The following is a 20,417-nucleotide window of genomic DNA, read 5'->3' on the forward strand; positions in this document are numbered from 1 at the left end:
AGGAGGTCAATGCCTGAATGTAGGAGTTGTACTGATTCAAAGTCATATCACACTGTGCCAGTAGCTGTGACATGTCTTCAAGCTGCACTTTTGGGTTATTAAGCAAATCCCAGACTGGTTTCAGTTTGTTTTTGGCTGCTTGTGGTTTCATTGCACAATCTCCTTGTTCTTCTGGCATCGGGTAAGTTATCCTCGTTTTTCTAATAGGTGGCTTTGGAAATCCAAATCTGCATACTCTGTTACCTTTCTTGCATGATTTTGAATGAGATCTGCTGTGCATTTGAAGTTCTGTTACAAATCTGTGAAGTAAGGCCTGTTTGGCTTCATCAGGCAGCTGGCATGAGATGTTATGATCTATAAAGGCACACACCTTGTCATCACTGTCTTGTCCAAATATAGGAGCTCCTGCTACCCAACAGAGACAATGTATATGAGGGCTCCCTCTCGCCTGAAATTCAACCCGGTAAAAGTAATCGATAACTTCACCAATTGGCTGTGCAGGACCCAACAGCAGCTCTCGCATCAGAGCATCAACCCGTTTGTCAAACATGCGCATGGTGGTCACTGGGTTGCCTCGAAGAATGTCACACTTTTCAGCCCAGTCTAGCCCCGCAAAATCCACCTTTTGACCTTGTTGTGCCTTTATTGCCGTTATTACCTCTGGCCATCTGAATTCTGCAGCAGAGAAGGTAAGAAAAAATGTTGGCTTACCCAATTGTCTGACCATGGCTAGCAAATTCTTCAGATTTTTATCCCAGTAAGCTGGACTCCCTCTCAGTGGTTGCATGAACCTTGTGGCATCTCGGTTTCGCACCAACCTCTCAACCTCACACTTGTCCTGTAGCAGCTTGTTGGATATTTTCCGTCCATCCCTGGTATTGGGTTTTCCTTTCCTTAACTGGATGGACATGCTGCTTTTGGCCATGTGTGTTTCTGTGACAAACTGCGCAAAGAAGAGGTAGCTTGTGTCTCTTGCAAAACGAGTATCAACACAAAAAAGCCTTGCATTGAAATACATGCTCGGGGACAGTTTGACTTGTCTTGCCTGGTCCAATGTATTCTGTCCAGTAGGGAACTGAACAGGGAAAGCCATTGCCTCAAGCCTAGGAACTTTAAAGAAGCTGACAGGTGTGTTTCCTTGTGCAGGTGCAATGCTGAATATTCCATCACCGTGTATCAGTGCTTCCTCTCCAAGGTCAGATGGCTGCAAACAACTGTCTAGGCCAATTCCAGGTCTTAGTGTATCCTTCTCATCCTCTGCATTGGGAGGTTGTTGGTCATGGCCTTCCTGTTGCTCAGAAGCAGCCGGTAAACATGCAGACTGTACCTCTGATGGATCACAATTTTCGATGCGTTCAAGTATCTCCATCATTTCAGTTTCGTCACAACTGTCGAGTTCCATCCCATCATCATTATCATCATCATCGATTGTCTCATCCACTCTAATTGAAATGTCACTGTAGTCGGGGTGTGTGTCAATGAGTTTTGACAGACCTGCTACTACATTTCCCATGTTGACATAATGAAACAGCTGGTGGCCTTTGTAAGTCAGACGTCTTTTCAGCTTGACTCTGTAACTGGGATTTGCTGTGCGATCTTGGTAGAGTATTGACCGTGGTTTCCACCTCGGATGGCACACACACTACAGCGCCATGTATAGCTGCCTGTCGACCTTTGGGAAGTGTGATGATCTTGGCAAATGGCAGTATTTTGGCCAAAAGTTGTCTTTCCAGCATATTCAAATCGCAGAGCTCTGGGGGAATGGGCGCCAGCTCCATGTTGTTAGCTACAGCGATGGATGATTTGTGTCCTGCTTTTAAATGTAAATCACAGTTGTGACAAACCCATTCTTTGGTCCTTTCATCTGGTACGGTGCATTGTTCAGGTCCTTGACAGTGATTGTTGCACACATGGACATATTTCCCTGTCAAACAGGCAGCAACAATGTGTAGATTCTTCTTGTAATTGCTGTGAATGCAATGTTTCACTTGGTTAGGGAAAAGGGTGCGATGACACATCGTGCACACAAATGTTGGCCCAGCTTTAATGCATTCATGGAAAGTGGATATAGCTGTCTGCATTAGGCTGTTGTCCACTGGTTGACTGCATTCCCGCATGACACGAGTCCATCGTCTGTATTTCATTCTTATTTTGAAGGCACATTGCATCTTATGGGTTATGCGAAAATCTGCTTGAGTTTGACGCTTCATTTTCATGTAACTCATGCAATGTTGCAAGTGACGTTTTCTGAAAGCAGGATCATTATGATATTTTCTGGTGATGTATTGCTTCTGCTTCAACTTGAAATCGACATTTGTGGCATATTTTCTGGTGATGTATTGCTTCTTCTTCAAGTTGTAATCTGCATTTGTCGCATATTTTCTGGTGGTGTACTGCTTCTGTTTCAAGTTGAAATTGGCATCTGTTGCATATTTGCGAATGATATATTGCTTCTGCTTCAACTTAAAATCAGCATCTGCTCTGTATCGGCTGGTGATGTATGTCCTTTTCTTATTGGTGACAGACATCTTTGTAGCCTTGAAATCACGCCTTCTTTCATATCTGTGTCTTGTCTTCAGTTTTTGTCGTCTCTGTGCATTTAATTTGGACAATGCCTTACTGTCCTTCCATATGCCCTGTGAGGATTTCGCATCAACTGACCGTGGAGAATGCTTGCTGGCTGGGAATCCAGTGTGTGTTACATCTTTGGTCATCTGTGTCACTTTGTTCTCCACATGCTTTGCATTATGTGGTTTGTCAGATTGCACCAGTGGGGACAGCAAACCATCTGACAGACGTCTTGCACGATGAAATGAGACTGGCATGAAGTCATACTGCAGTCCATCAATAGGGCCTCTGGTGTCTGTAAGGAGCAATTCATACAACTTATAAATCCTTGCCCCCATATCACTCAAATGTGTAAAAGTGATCATAACAGCTTTTCCTTTTCCAGTGGCAGGAAGTCCATCCTTATTTCGACTATGAGAATCAAACAGTCCATATCTCCCAGACTTGTCTCTGAACAATGCAATGCAATATGGCACTACTATAAAAAGTGCATGTGTAACATCTGCATTGAGGCACTGAAGTCTTGTGGAGAGGTCAACAAACCAACCTTGGTTGTCACCGTCTACCGTGTCTCTCATACATCCCGATAACACTGGAGATTTAACAACGTTATACTCATATTTGTCAGTGTTGACTCTGAGGGGCACTTCTTCCATTGTCAAGTGTTGATGCTGATAGACATTTCTTTGTTTTAGCTGTTTTATTGTTGAGCCATACAAGCTGTTGCCCTTCTTCAGTATTTGATCAAGATCACCCTTTCTCACATCATCAAGCTCACTGTGGTATGCCAAAAATGTCAGAGCCATGCATGTACACTGTTTGTTCCTTAACCTTCCATAGCCATGATGACCCTGATGAAATGATGCCTGCACAGAAATCTCACTTGGTACACATGGTTCTTGCATGCCATGGTTTTCAGAAGTGCCCATCACACTGTCACTGTGCTCTTGAACTTGACACTGAGTTGAACATGAAAATGACACCACAGGTTCACTATGTACCTCCTGGGCACATTCACTGTCACAAACCTCCATATCCACTATGCTGCTGTGGGGCTCCGGATCCAGTTTAGTCCAGCGTATCTTTGCAGCTTTAGATCTCTTTCCTTTAGATGGCATGATGATATTTGTGGAAGGAGCTATAATTCTCCTCAGAGCTTTGTTCGAAGAGCTATAATTCCCCTCAGAGTTGTGTTGGAGGAGGAGCTATAATTCGCCTCAGAGCTGTGTGGGAGGAGCTATAACTCCCCTCTGAGCTGTGTGGGAGGAGCAATAATGCTATAATTCCCCTCAGAGCTGTGTGGGAGGAGATACAATTCCCCTTAGTGTTGTGTGGGAGGAGCTATAATTCCCCTTAGAGCTGTGTGGGAGAAGCTATATTTCCCCTCAGAGCTGTGTGGGAGAAGCTATAATTCCCCTCACAGCGGTGTGGGAGAAACTATAATTCCTCTCAGAGTTGTGTGGGAGGAGCTCTAATTCTCCTCAGCTGTGTGGGAGGAGCTATAATGCTAAGCTGTAATTCCCCTCAGAGCTGTGTAGGAGGAGCTATAATTCCCCTCACAGCGGTGTGGGAGAAACTATAATTCCCCTCAGAGTTGTGTGGGAGGAGCTATAATGCCAAGCTATAATGCTATAATTCCCCCTTGAGCTGTGTGGGAGGAGCTATAATTCCCCTCAAAGCTGTGTGGGAGGAGCTATAATTCCCCTCACAGCGGTGTGGGAGAAACTATAATTCCCCTTTGAGCTGTGTGGGAGGAGCTATAATTCCCCTCAAAGCTGTATTGGAGGAGCTATAACTTCCCTCCAAGCTGTGTGGGAGGAGCTATAATGCTATAATTGTCCTTAGAGCTGTGTGAGAGGAGCTATAATTCCCCTCAGAGCTTTGTGATTTTTTTTTTTCAAAAATGATTGTTTTTTTGTTTTTTCAAAAATGATTTTGTTTTTTTGTTTTTTCAAAAATGATTTTTTTTAAATGATTTTTTTTTTCGAAAAATGAATTTTGTTTTTTTCAAAAATGATTTTTTTTTTAATTTTTTTTTTTTTTTCAAAAGTAATTTTTTTTTCAAAAATATATTTTCTTTTCAAAAATATTTATTTTTTTTACATGGGGCGGTCATAATGTTTTGGCTGATCATGGGGTGGTCATAATGTTTTGGCTGATCATGGGGTTGTCAGCTTTTGTCACCTCCCACTCTAGTTTTGAACATTTCGCCATTCATTCCTATGGGACCAATTTTGCCGCAAAAACGACGATATTTCGTGGACCATTCGGCGAAACGTTCCACAAAGTAATAGCACACCAATCGGGAAAAATCCGCACGTTTCGGTATATTACTTGTCTCTGTAGTGTAAAAACTGTGGGAGGAGTCTACAAGCATTATCAAGTCTAGCAGATGAAGTCACATGCATTTGGAGTGTCTCAGCATCTTGTGTTTACAACCACTGTTTCCTAGCAACGCTCATGCCCTGTTTATGCTTCCCAAATACTACTTCATCAAAACTGCCCCATCAGAATTACCCCATCAAAACTGCCCCATCATATTCCTCTATTATAAATCAGTACATGGTGTGTCTGTCCCCTCCCCCGGGCTCTGTAATCAGAGCTGAGATGCTCCAGCCACCTCCCCCCCTGTGTATAACAGAAGCTTTGGTAACCATGGCAACAAAACAAACACTAACAGTACACTCTGATTAATGGCTAAAATTTCCTGAAATGACCTCTAAACAAATGGCCGTATTTTAAAAACTATACATCCTACAGCGAAGATCTTTATATTGTGAGAATCACAAGACCCAGACCTAGATTTTGATGTATAGTATGTCTCTGAAATATTAAAAATGAAGGCACGGTCGCAGTTTAGAAATTGCCCTTCAAATTTGGAGGGGGCTAGAGTGTAGTTTCAATGAATGTCAATGGACGGCGTGAGTTACAAACAAATGGTCATATTATGAAAACTATCAGGACTATGGCTTAGCCGTGGACATGTTTAGTGGCAGCAGGGATAGCTGAACGTTTTGATATAAGATTTGTGTAGGTGGGCTTGAAAATGAGGGAGTGGCGGCAGTTTAGAAATCATGTTCTGATTTTTCAGCTTTTGTCATCTCCCACTCTAGTTTCCCCATTCATTCCTATGGGACCAATTTCGCCGCAAAAATGACGATATTTCGTGAACCATTAGGCGAAACGTTCCACAAAGTAATAGCACACCATTCGGGAACAATCCGCACGTTTCGGTATATTACTTGTCTATGTAGTGTAAAAACTGTGGGAGGAGTTAGGGTGGTAAATTTGGCTATAATAATAAGAATAATATATATGTGAGATAACAGTAAGTGGTCTTGCTATGCAAGAACACTTAATATATATGTGAGATAACAATAAGTGGTCTTGCTATGCAAGAACACTTAATAATATATATGTGAGATAACAATAAGTGGTCTTGCTATGCAAGAACACTTAATAATATATATGTGAGATAACAGTAAGTGGTCTTGCTATGCAAGAACACTTAATAAGAATAATAATAACTAGAAAAGGTACAATTTCTGGGGAAATTGTGAAAGTGTTCTTGCCTCTACAACTGGAGTGGGCGGAGTAACTGGGTGCAGTGGGCGGAGTAACTGTGAAAAGTGTTAAAAAGCTTAGTATTTTAAAAAGTATAAATAGTAGTAAAACAGTTGAAGTCCCATCATTAGCTGAAAGAGCTGAACATTTTTTTCAAAAATGATTTTTTTTCAAAAATTATTTTTTTTTTAATGATTTTTTTTTTTTCAAAAATAATTTTATTTTCAAAAATGAATTTTTTTGGTTCAAAATTTTTTTTTTTCTTTAAAATAAATTTTTTTTTTCAAAAATATTTTTTTTTTTTTTTTTCAAAAATATTTTTTTTTCTCAATAATATATTTTTTTTTTCAAAAATATATTTTTTTTTTTTACATGGGGTGGTCATAATGTTTTGGCTAATCAGGGGGTTGTCAGCTTTTGTCACCTCCCACTCTAGTTTTGAACATTTCGCCATTCATTCCTATGGGAAAAATTTCGTTGCAAAAACGTCATTTCGTGGACCATTCGGCGAAAAAAGTTCCACAAAGTAATAACACACCAATCGGGAACAATCCGCTCGTTTCGGTATATTACTTGTCTCTGTAGTGTAAAAACTGTGGGAGGAGTCTACAAGCATTATCAAGTCTAGCAGATGAAGTCACATGCATTTGGGGCGTCTCAGCATCTTGTGTTTACAACCACTGTTTCCTAGCAACGCTCATGCCCTGTTTATGCTTCCCAAATACTGCTTCATCAAAACTGCCCCATCAGAATTACCCCATCAAAACTGCCCCATCATATTCCTCTATTATAAATCAGTACATGGTGTGTCTGTCCCCTCCCCCGGGCTCTGTAATCAGCTGAGATGCTCCAGCCACCTCCCCCCCTGTGTATAACAGAAGCTTTGGTAACCATGGCAACAAAAACAAACACTAACAGTACACTCTGATTAATGGCTAAAATTTCCTGAAATGACCTCTAAACAAATGGCCGTATTTTAAAAACTATACATCCTACAGCGAAGATCTTTATATTGTGAGAATCACAAGACCCAGACCTAGATTTTGATGTATAGTATGTCTGTAAAAAATTAAAAATGAAGGCACAGTCGCAGTTTAGAAATTGCCCTTCAAATTTGGAGGGGGCTAGAGTGTAGTTTCAATGAATGTCAATGGACGGCGTGAGTTGCAAACAAATGGTCATATTGTGAAAACTATCAGGACTATGGCTTAGCCGTGGACATGTTTAGTGGCAGCAGGGATAGCTGAACGTTTTGATATAAGATTTGTGTAGGTGGGCTTGAAAATGAGGGAGTGGCGGCAGTTTAGAAATCATGTTCTGATTTTTCAGCTTTTGTCATCTCCCACTCTAGTTTCCCCATTCATTCCTATGGGACCAATTTCGCCGCAAAAATGACGATATTTCGTGAACCATTCGGCGAAACGTTCCACAAAGTAATAGCACACCATTCGGGAACAATCCGCACGTTTCGGTATATTACTTGTCTATGTAGTGTAAAAACTGTGGGAGGAGTTAGGGTGGTAAATTTGGCTATAATAATAAGAATAATATATATGTGAGATAACAGTAAGTGGTCTTGCTATGCAAGAACACTTAATACTAGAAAAGGTACAATTTCTGGGGAAATTGTGAAAGTGTTCTTGCCTCTACAACTGGAGTGGGCGGAGTAACTGGGTGGGGTGGAGTGGCTTGAGTAACTGTGAAAAGTGTTAAAAATTTTAATATTTTAAAAAGTATAAATAGTAAAAAAAGTTCCATCATTCGCTGAAAGAGCTGAACATTTTTTTCAAAAGTAATTTTTTTAATCAAAAATGATTTTTTTTTCTTCAAAAATGATTTTTTTTTCAAAAGTAATTTTTTTTTTCAAAAGTAATTTTTTTTTTCAAAGGTAATTTTTTTATTTCAAAAATAATTTTTTTTTCGAAATTATTATTTTTTTTAAAGTAATTTTTTTTTCAAAAATAATTTTTTTTTTCAAATATATTTTTTTTTCAAAAATAATTTTTTTTTTAAAAGAAATTTTTTTTTCAAAAATATTTTTTTTTTTTCAAAAATTATTTTTTTACTTTTTTCAAAAATTTTTTTTTTTTTTCAAAAATATTTTTTTTTTTTACATGGGGCGGTCATAATGTTTTGGCTGATCATGGGGTGGTCATAATGTTTTGGCTGATCATGGGGTTGTCAGCTTTTGTCACTTCCCACTCTAGTTTTGAACATTTCGCCATTCATTCCTATGGGACCAATTTCGCCGCAAAAACGTCATTTCGTGGACCATTCGGCAAAACATTCCACAAAGTAATAACACACCAATCGGGAACAATCCGCTCGTTTCGGTATATTATTTGTCTCTGTAGTGTGAAAACTGTGGGAGGAGTCTACAAGCATTATCAAGTCTAGCAGATGAAGTCACATGCATTTGGAGTGTCTCAGCATCTTGTGTTTACAACCACTGTTTCCTAGCAACGCTCATGCCCTGTTTATGCTTCCCAAATACTGCTTCATCAAAACTGCCCCATCAGAATTACCCCATCAAAACTGCCCCATCATATTCCTCTATTATAAATCAGTACATGGTGTGTCTGTCCCCCTCCCCAGGGCTCTGTAATCAGAGCTGAGATGCTCCAGCCACCTCCCCCCTGTGTATAACAGAAGCTTTGGTAACCATGGCAACAAAACAAACACAGTACACTCTGATTAATGGCTAAAATTTCCTGAAATGACCTCTAAACAAATGGCCGTATTTTAAAAACTATACATCCTACAGCGAAGATCTTTATATTGTGAGAATCACAAGACCCAGACCTAGATTTTGATGTATAGTATGTCTCTGAAATATTAAAAATGAAGGCACAGTCGCAGTTTAGAAATTGCCCTTCAAATTTGGAGGGGGCTAGAGTGTAGTTTCAATGAATGTCAATGGACGGCGTGAGTTGCAAACAAATGGTCATATTGTGAAAACTATCAGGCCTATGGCTTAGCCGTGGACATGTTTAGTGGCAGCAGGGATAGCTGAACGTTTTGATATAAGATTTGTGTAGGTGGGCTTGAAAATGAGGGAGTGGCGGCAGTTTAGAAATCATGTTCTGATTTTCCAGCTTTTGTCATCTCCCACTCTAGTTTCCCCATTCATTCCTATGGGACCAATTTCGCCGCAAAAACGACGATATTTTGTGAACCATTCGGCGAAACGTTCCACAAAGTAATAGCACACCATTCGGGAACAATCCGCACGTTTCGGTATATTACTTGTCTATGTAGTGTAAAAACTGTGGGAGGAGTTAGGGTGGTAAATTTGGCTATAATAATAAGAATAATATATATGTGAGATAACAGTAAGTGGTCTTGCTATGCAAGAACACTTAAATATATATGTGAGATAACAGTAAGTGGTCTTGCTATGCAAGAACACTTAACTAGAAAATGCATTTCCTGGGGAAAATGCGTGGGAATGCTGAATAGCTAAATTGCTAAAATGGCCGCCATCAAAACTGCCCCATCAGAATTGCTCCATCAAAGTTGTCCCATCATATTGCCACCATCAGAATTGCCCCATCAAAACTGCCCCATCATATTGCCACCATCAAAACTGCCCCATCATATTACCACCATCAAAACTGCCACCATCATATTACCACCATCAAAACTGCCACCATCAAAACTGCCCCATCATATTGCCATTAGAATTGTCCCCATCAAAACTGCCCCATCATATTGGCCCCATCAAAACTTGCCCCATCAAAACTTGCCCCATCAAAACTTGCCCCGTCATATTGCCACCATCAAAACTGCCCCATCAGAATTGCCCCATCACAACTGCCCCCATCATATTGCCACCTTTAAAACTGCCCCATCAGAATTGCCCCATCACAACTGCCCCCATCATATTGCCACCATCAAAACTGCCCCATCATATTGCCACCTTTAAAACTGCTCCATAAAAATTGTCCCCGTCAAAACTGCCCCATCATATTGCCACCATCAAAACTGCCCCATCAGAATTACCCCATCAAAACTGCCCCATCATATTCCTCTATTATAAATCAGTACATGGTGTGTCTGTCCCCTCCCCCGGGCTCTGTAATCAGAGCTGAGATGCTCCAGCCACCTCCCACCCTGTGTATAACAGAAGCTTTGGTAACCATGGCAACAAAACAAACACAGTACACTCTGATTAATGGCTAAAATTTCCTGAAATGACCTCTAAAACAAAAAGCTTTTCTCAAAAACTGTAAAAGATATCAAACGGAAAAGCTATAGCCAGATAGCTGAATATTTTGTGAACATTTTAAAGTTTGTTTGGCGTCTGTAAGTGAAAGTATGAAGGAGCTGAAACTTTTGGGAGCGGAAGAAGATTTTAAGGATCTGAAGCATGCTCCCATTGACTTCAATGTTAAAAAAAGTATTAAAAAGTCTAATATTTTAAAAAGTATAAATGGTAGAAAAAAAGTTGAAAAAGAGCACACATCAGCTAAAAGACGAACATTTTAATAGTTGAATGGTTTTAATAGCTGAAAGCATGCAGAAGTTACGCAGAGCCAAAAAACGTACGGAATAAAATTAATAAAAATAAAATCGAACAACAATAGTGGGACTGCTAAAGCAGTCCCACTAATAAGAATAATAATATATATGTGAGATAACAGTAAGTGGTCTTGCTATGCAAGAACACTTAATATTATATATGTGAGATAACAGTAAGTGGTCTTGCTATGCAAGAACACTTAATAACTAGAAAAGCTACAATTTCTGGGGAAATTTTGAAAAGTGTTCTTGCCTCTACAACTGGAGTGGGCGGAGTAACAGGGTGGAGTGGCTTGAGTAACTGAAAAGTGTTAAAAAGCTTAATATTTTAAAAAGTATAAATAGTAGTAAAAAAGTTGAAGTCCCATCATTAGCTGAAAGAGCTGAACATTTTTTTCAAAAGTTATTTCTTTTTCAAAAATTTTTTTTTTTTCATGGGGCAGTCATAATGTTTTGGCTGATCATGGGGTGGTCATAATGTTTTGGCCATTCATGGGGTTGTCAGCTTTTGTCACCTCCCACTCTAGTTTTGAACATTTCGCCATTCATTCCTATGGGACCAATTTCACCGCAAAAACGACTATATTTCGTGAACCATTCGGCGAAACGTTCCACAAAGTAATAGGACACCAATTTAACTGACATTGATTCCGGATTCACACTGGTATTTTTCAGCTTTTCACAAAGTTCCACAAGGTAATAGCACACCAATTAAATGACATTGAACATTTCGCCATTCACTCCTATGGGACCAATTTTACGCACAAACTACGATATTTTGTGAAAAATTCGGCGAAACGTTCCACAAAGTAATAGCACACCAATCGGGAACAATCCGCACCTTCGGTATATTACTGTCTATGTAGTTTAAAAGCTGTGGGAGGAGTTAGGGTGGTATGATCATGGGGTTGTCAGCTTTTGTCACCTCCCACTCCAGTTTTGAACATTTCGCCATTCATTCCTATGGGACTAATTTTGCCGCAAAAACAACGATATTTCGTGAACCATTTAGTGAAACGTTCCACAAACAACCACTGCTCAATACACAATACACAGGCTCATGATAGCTGTAATAACTGCAGTACTTCAAATGGTCGTATTTTAAAAACTATAAATCCTACAGTGAAGAGCTTTATATCGTGAGAATCACAAGACCCAGACCTAGATTTTGATACATAGTATGTCTCTGAAATATTAAAAATGAAGGCACAGTTTAGATATTGCCCTTCAAATTTGAAGTGGCTAGAGTGTAGTTTCAATAAATGTCAATGGACGGCGTGAGTTGCAAACAAATGGTCATATTGTGAAAACTATCAGGACTATGGCTTAGCCGTGGACATGTTTAGTGGCAGCAGGGATAGCTGAACGTTTTGATATAAGATTTGTGTAGGTGGGCTTGAAAATGAGGGAGTGGCGGCAGTTTAGAAATCATGTCCTGATTTTTCAGTTTGTCACCTCCCACTCTAGTTTTGAACATTTCACCATTCATTCCTATGGGACCAATTTCGCTGCAAAAACGACGATATTTTGTGAACCATTCGACGAAACGTTCCACAAAGTAATAGCACGCCAATCGGGAACAATCCACACGTTTCGGTATATTACTTGTCTATGCAGTGTAAAAACTGTGGGAGGAGTTAGGGTGGTAAATTTGCCTATAATAAGAATAATAATATATGTGAGATAACAGTAAGTGGTCTTGCTATGCAAGAACACTTAACAATTCTATATCTGATTTTGTCTTTTCTTCAACATTTTTATTGGCTTTTCAAAAATACAGGTATATAATATTTAATATTTTTGTAATGATTATAAAAGCCACTAGCTAGGTTTGATCATTGTTCATAGTGATTGAAAGGACATTGTGAATGTGTTCCCTGATATACTGTATAAATATGCATCTCACCTTTAGCATCTCCGTTTGAATTCTTGATTGCCTTACAGCTCCTGTAGCCAATGTTGTCAGCGTCATAACATGCGAACAGGGTCTGCTTCCTCCCAGCAAGAGAAGCATATCCTAAAATAAACATGTGGACAAACAGAGAAACAAATGTAGCCTCCTGGAGTTTTGGCAGGGTTGCTACTCACAAATTTACTTGCCAGGAATAATTATCCTGGTTTATTGTTAGAGACCTATTGATTTCTCCCCAAGTTTGGCCTTGTTGCACTTTTCTCTTCTACCACTAGGTGGCCAGGTACTTGGTGGTACTAGATATGAGAACGGCAACGCAAGGTCAGGTTATGGGTATACGGGGTATCTCAGCCAATGGGCAGGGGTTTTCTTGAATCCCTTGTCCTGCTGGGAGAGCCGATATATTAGGGGTGTAGTCAGGTGATCTATGTTCTGTGCCACCTGGACAGCTGTCTGGGTGGACGTGTGTTGTACTGCCCGGGCTGCTAGGCCGGAGATTGGGCCTATCCCGGCACATCTGGCTGCTAGGCTGTCTGAGGGCCTGCCCAGAAGCAGGAGAGCAGCGCAGGGTTGGGATTGCTGCTTGCAGTCCAAACAAAAGTGAGGAGAACCTGTGGTGGTCAGAGGTGGCAGGGAAGCTGTGGCCACTAAGAGACCAACCACCTTATTGCCAGGGACCACAGTGAGTAACTGAAGCAAGTACCGGAGCAGCATTCTCACCAACTGGGGACGGTGAAGAATCGGGAAACTTCAGTGGGTATCAAGCCAGAGACCCAACCAAAGGAGGTGATGCTTGCAGAGCAGCCTTGTGTGTCAAGCCAGGGACTGAGCAGGCTAGTTGGTTGAAGCTTGAGAGGTATCTTGAGTGCCAAGCTAGGGACCCAGCAGAGAGGTAGGGGTGACGCTTAAGGAAGATACCATTGTGAAAATTGGAGGAGCGCAAGGGATTCAGTAGCAGTGAATCAGCGGGTCTAGTGAGAGACTGGAAGCTCAGTGGGCTAAAGAACTACAAGGAGTGATTGTAATGGAAGTGAAAGGAACTGTTACGCTTTGTGTTAGGAACTGTTAAAGACTGTTGCCATAGGAGACAGCATTCCTGCACATGCAGATGTGGAGTCTTGCTGGATGCCTTTCCCTGCATGGCTGTCCTCCTATTGAAGTCTAGGAGTCTGCCAATTGAACTTGCAACTACCTAAGGGCCCTAACCCCCTCTCCCTCAAAAGTTTAGGAGAAATAAAAATCTCTTTTGCATTCAATAAGTGTCTGCTGCCCAAAAACTTTAATCACCTTGCACCCACTATGCCTCACAACCCACCATATACAGAAGGATGTCTCTGGCCCTGGAGGTTCTCATTAGACCGAAGGAGGCCTGGGGCCTTGCTACACAAATATACTGTACATCTTCCTGTATTTTTTGACAGTTAGCATTCTTTAATCACTTTCAACATGCATTTATGTACAAATGAACCTATCATAATATTTATATTTCAAAGGGCTCTTGACATGATAAACTCATCTTTCATTGCAGCATCTTTCAATGTAATCCAAGTACAAAGGTCTATATTACACTTATATTTGTTGTCAGAATGTCTTTAATTAGGCTACAGAATTACCAGTCAATACAAAAACGCAGAATTATTATAACAAAAAAAAAAAAAAAAAAAAAACATTTTGGAATCATAAAAACTATCAAGAGGGACAACATTCAAATTGAATGGAAAACTTTGGGCTGTAATTGTCTAAATATACATTTTAGATCACTATTTTTTACTTATGGATATATTTTTGAATCTATACATACTATATACCAGTGCCTTGCAAAAGTATTCATCTCCCTTAGCATTTTTCATGTTTTGTTGCCTCACAACCTGGAATTAACATGGATTGTTTGAGGATTTGCATCATTTAATTTACAGAACATGCCTACAACTTTGAAGATTTTTTTTTTTTTTACTGTGAAGCAAATAGGATAAAATATCAGAAAAAGTAAATTTGCATAACTATTCACCCCCCCTAAAGTCAATTCTTTGTAGAGCCACCTTTTGCAGCTATCACAGCTCCAAGTCGCTTTGGATCAGTCTCTATGAGCTTGCCACATATTACCACTGGGATTTTTGCCCATTCCTCCTTGCAAAACTGCTCCAGCTCCTTCAAGTTGGATGGTTTGCGCTTGTGAACAGCAATCTAAGTCTGACCACAGATTTTCTATTAGATTGAGGTCTGGGCTTTGACTAGGCCATTCCAACACATTTACATGTTTCCCCTTAAACCACTCAAGTGTTGCTTTAGCAGTGTGTTTGGGGTCATTGTCTTGCTGGAAGGTGAACCTCTGTCCTAGCCTCAAATCACACACAGAGTGGTACAGGTTTTGCTCCATCTTTCCCTCAACGTTGACCAGTTTCCCAGTCCCGACTGCTGAAAAACATCCCCACAGCATGATGCTGCCACCACCATGTTTCACTGTGGGGATGGTGTTCTTTGGGTGATGTAAAGTGTTTGCGCCAGATATAGGGTTTTCTTTGATGGCCAAAAAGTTCAGTTTTAATCTCAGACAAGAGCACCTTCCTCCATATATTTTGAGTCTCCCACATGCCTTTTTGCAAACGCAAAACGTGCCATTTTGTTTTTTGCTGAAAGTAATGGCTTTCTTCTGGCCACTCTGCCATAAAGCCCAACTCTATGGAGTGTATGGCTTATTGTCGTCCTATGTACAGATACGCTAGTCTCTGCTGTGGAACTCTGCAGCTTCTCCAGGGTTACCTTAGGTCTCTGTGCTGCCTCTCTGATTAATGCCCTCCTTGCCCAGTCCCTGAGTTTTGGTGTGTGGCAGTCTCTTGGAAGGTTTGCTGTTGTGCCATGTTCTTTCCATTTGGTTATGATAGATTTGATGGTGCTCCTAGGGATCAAAGATTTAGATTTTTTTTATAACTTAACCCTGACTTGTACTTATTTGGAGAGTTCCTTAGTCTTCGTGGAAGTGTTTGTTTAGTGGTGCCTCTTGCTTAGGTGTTGCAGCCTGTGGGGCCTTTCAAAAAGGTGTGTATATGTAATGACAGATCATGTGACACTTAGATTGCACACAGGTGGACAACATTTCACCAATTATGTGACTTCTGAAGGTAATTGGTTACACCAGAGATTTTTATGGGCTTCATAACAAAGGGGGTGAATACATACACACGCCAATTATCATTTTTTAATTTCTGAAAAATAGTTTTATGTATATATTTTTCTAATTTTACTTCACCAACTTAGACTATTGTGTTCTGATCCATCACATATAATTCAGATTAAAAAAAAACAATGAACTAAAGGCTGTAATGTAACAAAATAGGTAAAAAGCCAAGGGGGTGAATACTTTTGCAAGGCACTGTAGCCTGCCAACATTTTCATTTTTTTTCCCCATCACCTCATATGTTAGTCCTACAATACAAATGTCAATGTGACCTAAAATACCATTGTTACGGGTGTTTTGTAGCATGAAAAAATCCTTCACCAACCTGAACAAAAAGTACGAGTATATAAATTCAAGCATACACAACTCACTCGTTTGGATGGATGGTTTGCAAATAATGTGTCTAGGTTGGCAGCTTTGAACACAGATGTGCACAGCCTCTTGTTGGAACATGTTCGAATTTGGGATGGGGTCACAAAAGTTTTTCGGAGTCCTTAGATTGCCATTTTATTAGAACTTTATATTCAAAAGAGCATTGGGAGTCCCATGACCATGCTAACATTGATACTCACAGCACAATAACAGATTGATTTTGGGTCACAGAACTGTTGTAGATTATAGTTCTTTCTGCACAAGAAATATACTTACTACCTATGTTAGCAAATGTTCCACAAAGTGCCAAGGAGAGGACTAGAAGACTGTACACCAACATCTTCACCTGAGCAAATGAGACAAATTATATAAGTACATGCTATGCAGCTGTGCTAACATAATTACATTTCACATACATAATGAGACCAGCATAACAATTCATTGTACCAATATAAATATAAAATAGAATCATGTTGAGATTACAAAAGGTATATTAAAAACACCAATAATCATGGGATCTGCTAGAAAAAAAAAAAAAAAAAAAAGGAAGACAGAAAATAGTCCCGTTACCAGTTATGCTTCAGAGGTGCTTCCAATACAGGACTAGTTGCTCTATGATCTGTTCAGCCCTTTATAGTTTCAAACCAACCCTACTTCCACACATTAAAAAAAAAAACTATTTAAATTAGATAACCTGTACCTGTTATTTAATCATTGGTTTTCTGGAGTTGATAAATATCTAGCATAATAAAAATTAACATATTAACCCCTTCCTGACCAGAGCACTTTTTACAATTTGGCACTGCGTCGCTTTAACTGCTAATTGCGCAGTCATGCAATGCTGTACCCAAACGAAATTTGCGTACTTTTCTTCCCACAAATAGAGCTTTCTTTTGATGGTATTTGATCACCTCTGCTGTTTTTTATTTTTTGTGCTATAAACGGAAAAAGACCGAAAATTTTGAAAAAATAAATATTTTCTACTTTTTGTTATAAAAAAAAAATCCAATAAACTCAAGTTTAGTTATACATTTAGGCCAAAATGTATTCAGCTACATGTCTTTGGTAAAAATAAATTTCAATAAGTATATTTATTGGTTTGCGCAAAAGTTATAGCGCCTACAAACTAGGGTACATTTTCTGGAATTTACACAGCCTTTAATTTAAGACTGCCTATGTCATTTCTTGAGGTGCTAAAATGGCAGGGCAGTACAAAACCCCCCCAAATGACCCCATTTTGGAACGTAGACACCCCAAGGAAATTGCTGAGAGGCATGTTGAGCCCATTGAATATTAATTTTTTTTGTCCCAAGTGATTGAATAATGACAAAAAAAAAAAAAAATTTACAAAAAGTTGTCACTAAATGATATATTGCTCACACAGGCCATGGGCATATGTGGAATTGCAACCCAAAATACATTCAGCTGCTTTTCCTGAGTACGGGGATACCACATGTGTGGGACTTTTTGGGAGCCTAGCCGCGTACGGGGCCCCGAAAACCAATCACCGCCTTCAGGATTTCTAAGGGCGTAAATTTTTGATTTCACTCCTCACTACCTATCACAGATTTGAAGGCCATAAAATGACCAGATGGCACAAACTCCCCCAAATGACCCCATTTTGGAAAGTAGACACCCCAAGCTATTTGCTGAGAGGCATGTTGCGTCCATGGAACATTTTATATTTTGACACAAGTTGCGGGAAAGTGGCAAATTTTTTTTTTTTTTTGCACAAGTGATTGAATAATGACAAAAAAAAAAAAAAAATTACAAAAAGTTATCACTAAATGATATATTGCGCACACAGGCCATGGGCATATGTGGAATTGCACCCCAAAATACATTTAGCTGCTTCTCCCGAGTACGGGGATACCACATGTGTGGGACTTTCTGGGAGCCTAGCCACGTACGGGGCTCCGTATCCCCATACTCAGGAGAAGCAACAGAATGTATTTTGGGATGCAATTCCACATATGCCCATGGCATGTTTGAGCAATATATCATTTAGTGACAACTTTGTGCAAAAAAAAAAAAAAAAAAAAAAATTGTCTTTCCCGCAACTTGTGTCACAAATATAAAATATTCCATGGACTCGACACACCTCTCAGCAAATAGCTTGGGGTGTCTACTTTCCAAAATGGGGTCATTTGGGGGGGGGGGGGTTTGAACTGTCCTGGCATTTTATGCACAACATTTAGAAGCTTATGTCACATATCACCCACTCTTAACCACTTGAAGACAAAGCCCTTTCTGACACTTGTTTACATGAAAAAATTATTTTTTTTTGCAAGAAAATGACTGTGAACCCCCAAACATATATTTTTTTAAAGCAAACGCCCTACAGAATAAAATGGTGGGTTTTTTTTTTCACACAGTATTTGCGCAGCGATTTTTTGGGGGAAAAAACAAAAAACTTTTTAAATTTTAATGCACTAAAAAACACTATATTGCCCAAATGTTTGATGAAATAAAGATGATCTTAGGCCGAGTACATGGATACCAAACATGACATGCTTTAAAATTGCGCACAAACGTGCAGTGGCGACAAACTAAATACATTTTTAAAAGCCTTTACAGGTTACCACTTTAGATTTACAGAGGAGGTCTACTGCAAAAATTACTGCCCTCGATCTGACCTTCGCGGTGATACCTCACATGCATAGTGCAATTGCTGTTTACATTTGACGCCAGACCGACGCTTGCGTTCGTCTTTGCGCTAGAGCGGGGCGGGGGGGGCGGGGCAGGGGTGCTTTTTTTTTTTATTATTTTTTTACTTTATCTTATTTTTAAACTGTTCCTTTCATTTTTTCTTTTAATAATTTTTATTGTTATCTCAGGGAATGTAAATATCCCCTATGATAGCAATAGGTAGTGACAGGTACTCTTTTTTGAAAAAATTGGGGTCTATTAGACCCTAGATCTCTCCTCTGCCCTCAAAGCATCTGACCACACCAAGATCGGTGTGATAAAATGCTTTCCCAATTTCCCAATAGTGCTGTTTACATCCGGCGAAATCTAAGTCATGAAATGCTCGTAGCTTCCGGTTTCTTAGGCCATAGAGATTTTTGGAGCCACTCTGGTCTCTGATCAGCTCTATGGTTAGCTGGCTGAATCACCGGTTGCATTCTCAGGTTCCCTGTTGGGACAGGAGAGCCAGAGAAAAACATGGAAGATGGTGGGGGGGGGGGGCATTCCCTCCCACTGCTTGTAAAAGCAGTCTAGAGGCTAACTAGCCACTAGGATTGCTTTTACATGAAAGCCGACCGCTAGATGAAAAGAATGATACCAAGATGATACCTAAACCTGCAGGCATCATTCTGGTATAACCACTCAAAGTCCAGCAACATACCAGTACGTTGCTGGTCCTTGTTGGGCATATATTGTAATCCTTTTTTTTCATGTAGCCTGTCTGCTGAACGAAAAAAAGATTGATTGGTGGGTATGCCCACCATTAGAATATCTCCCTTCATCCACCCACTTCTAATGATGGGCATACATGCACCGTTTATATATGCCGAAGCATGGGGCATCCTCCCGCAAAATGTAGGAGCAAAATCGCTTCTCCGCCCCTGCTGTCCCCATGCTTCGGCATATATCACCTCCGCTGGGGTCACGGCTTTATATATCGTGGGAGCAAACGCTGTTGCCGTCAAGATAAATAAATCCGTGCTGCAGCTGAATGGCGTACCTGAAGACAAAAAAAAGGTTAACAATAAAACACAGTAAACGGTAAAGTATAAAAAAATTGCATACCTGAAAAGCAAACATGATAAAACATAATAAAACTAAAAAGAGCAAGTAGCGGGACTTTATATAAGCACACGGGAGCAGTAATAAAAATGAATGGCTTTTAATGAATTCAGATTATCATAAAGTTTATATTCAAATAATTCAATGCATTTTGCTATATATAACCATTTGTATAACTTTACAATTCATTGAAGCCAGAAAAATATACATAAATACATATTCCAACAAGGAAGCAATACATGATATGAAATATAGAAAACATTTGGAACATGGTTGCATGATTGGGTTAATAAAATATACAGGTTAGGAGAACAAAAAATAAAATGTATAAAAAAGGAAAAAACAATTGTATTGGAACGGCCTGACCAGATGCATCATTGTATAGACTAGGTTGTTGGCTCTACGCGTTCCAAGGTCTTTATGCCTATCATCAGGAGCAAAAAACCATAGTGATAATCTAAAAAAATAATGAATAGAAAATTTATTAAAAAAAAAAAAAAAAAAAAAAAAAACAGAACGGACAAGGGTCCCACCTTTCTTGGACCCAGCCTGCCC

At 39.6% G+C, this 20,417-nt stretch overlaps 1 protein-coding gene across 2 annotated transcripts in view; it reads right to left on the bottom strand.

Annotated features, from left to right (window-relative positions):
• The window catches only part of LOC141106041 (intelectin-1-like), a 162,656-nt gene that overhangs the window by 79,711 nt on the left and 62,528 nt on the right, over positions 1 to 20,417 (bottom strand). The window contains exons 2-3 of one of the 2 annotated variants that reach the window (XM_073596396.1): positions 16,392 to 16,458; positions 12,560 to 12,670 (exon numbers count right to left, since the gene is read on the bottom strand). In XM_073596396.1, coding sequence (XP_073452497.1) covers positions 12,560 to 12,670; positions 16,392 to 16,452 — 172 coding nt within the window. In that variant the 5' untranslated portion in view covers positions 16,453 to 16,458. Of the gene's footprint in view, positions 1 to 12,559; positions 12,671 to 16,388; positions 16,459 to 20,417 lie in introns of both variants that reach the window. The other variant, XM_073596395.1, reaches the window with a different exon arrangement.

This window comes from Aquarana catesbeiana, linkage group LG08 (genome assembly GCF_042186555.1).
Source record: "Aquarana catesbeiana isolate 2022-GZ linkage group LG08, ASM4218655v1, whole genome shotgun sequence".
In the NCBI taxonomy this organism is placed as follows: Eukaryota; Metazoa; Chordata; class Amphibia; order Anura; family Ranidae; genus Aquarana; species Aquarana catesbeiana.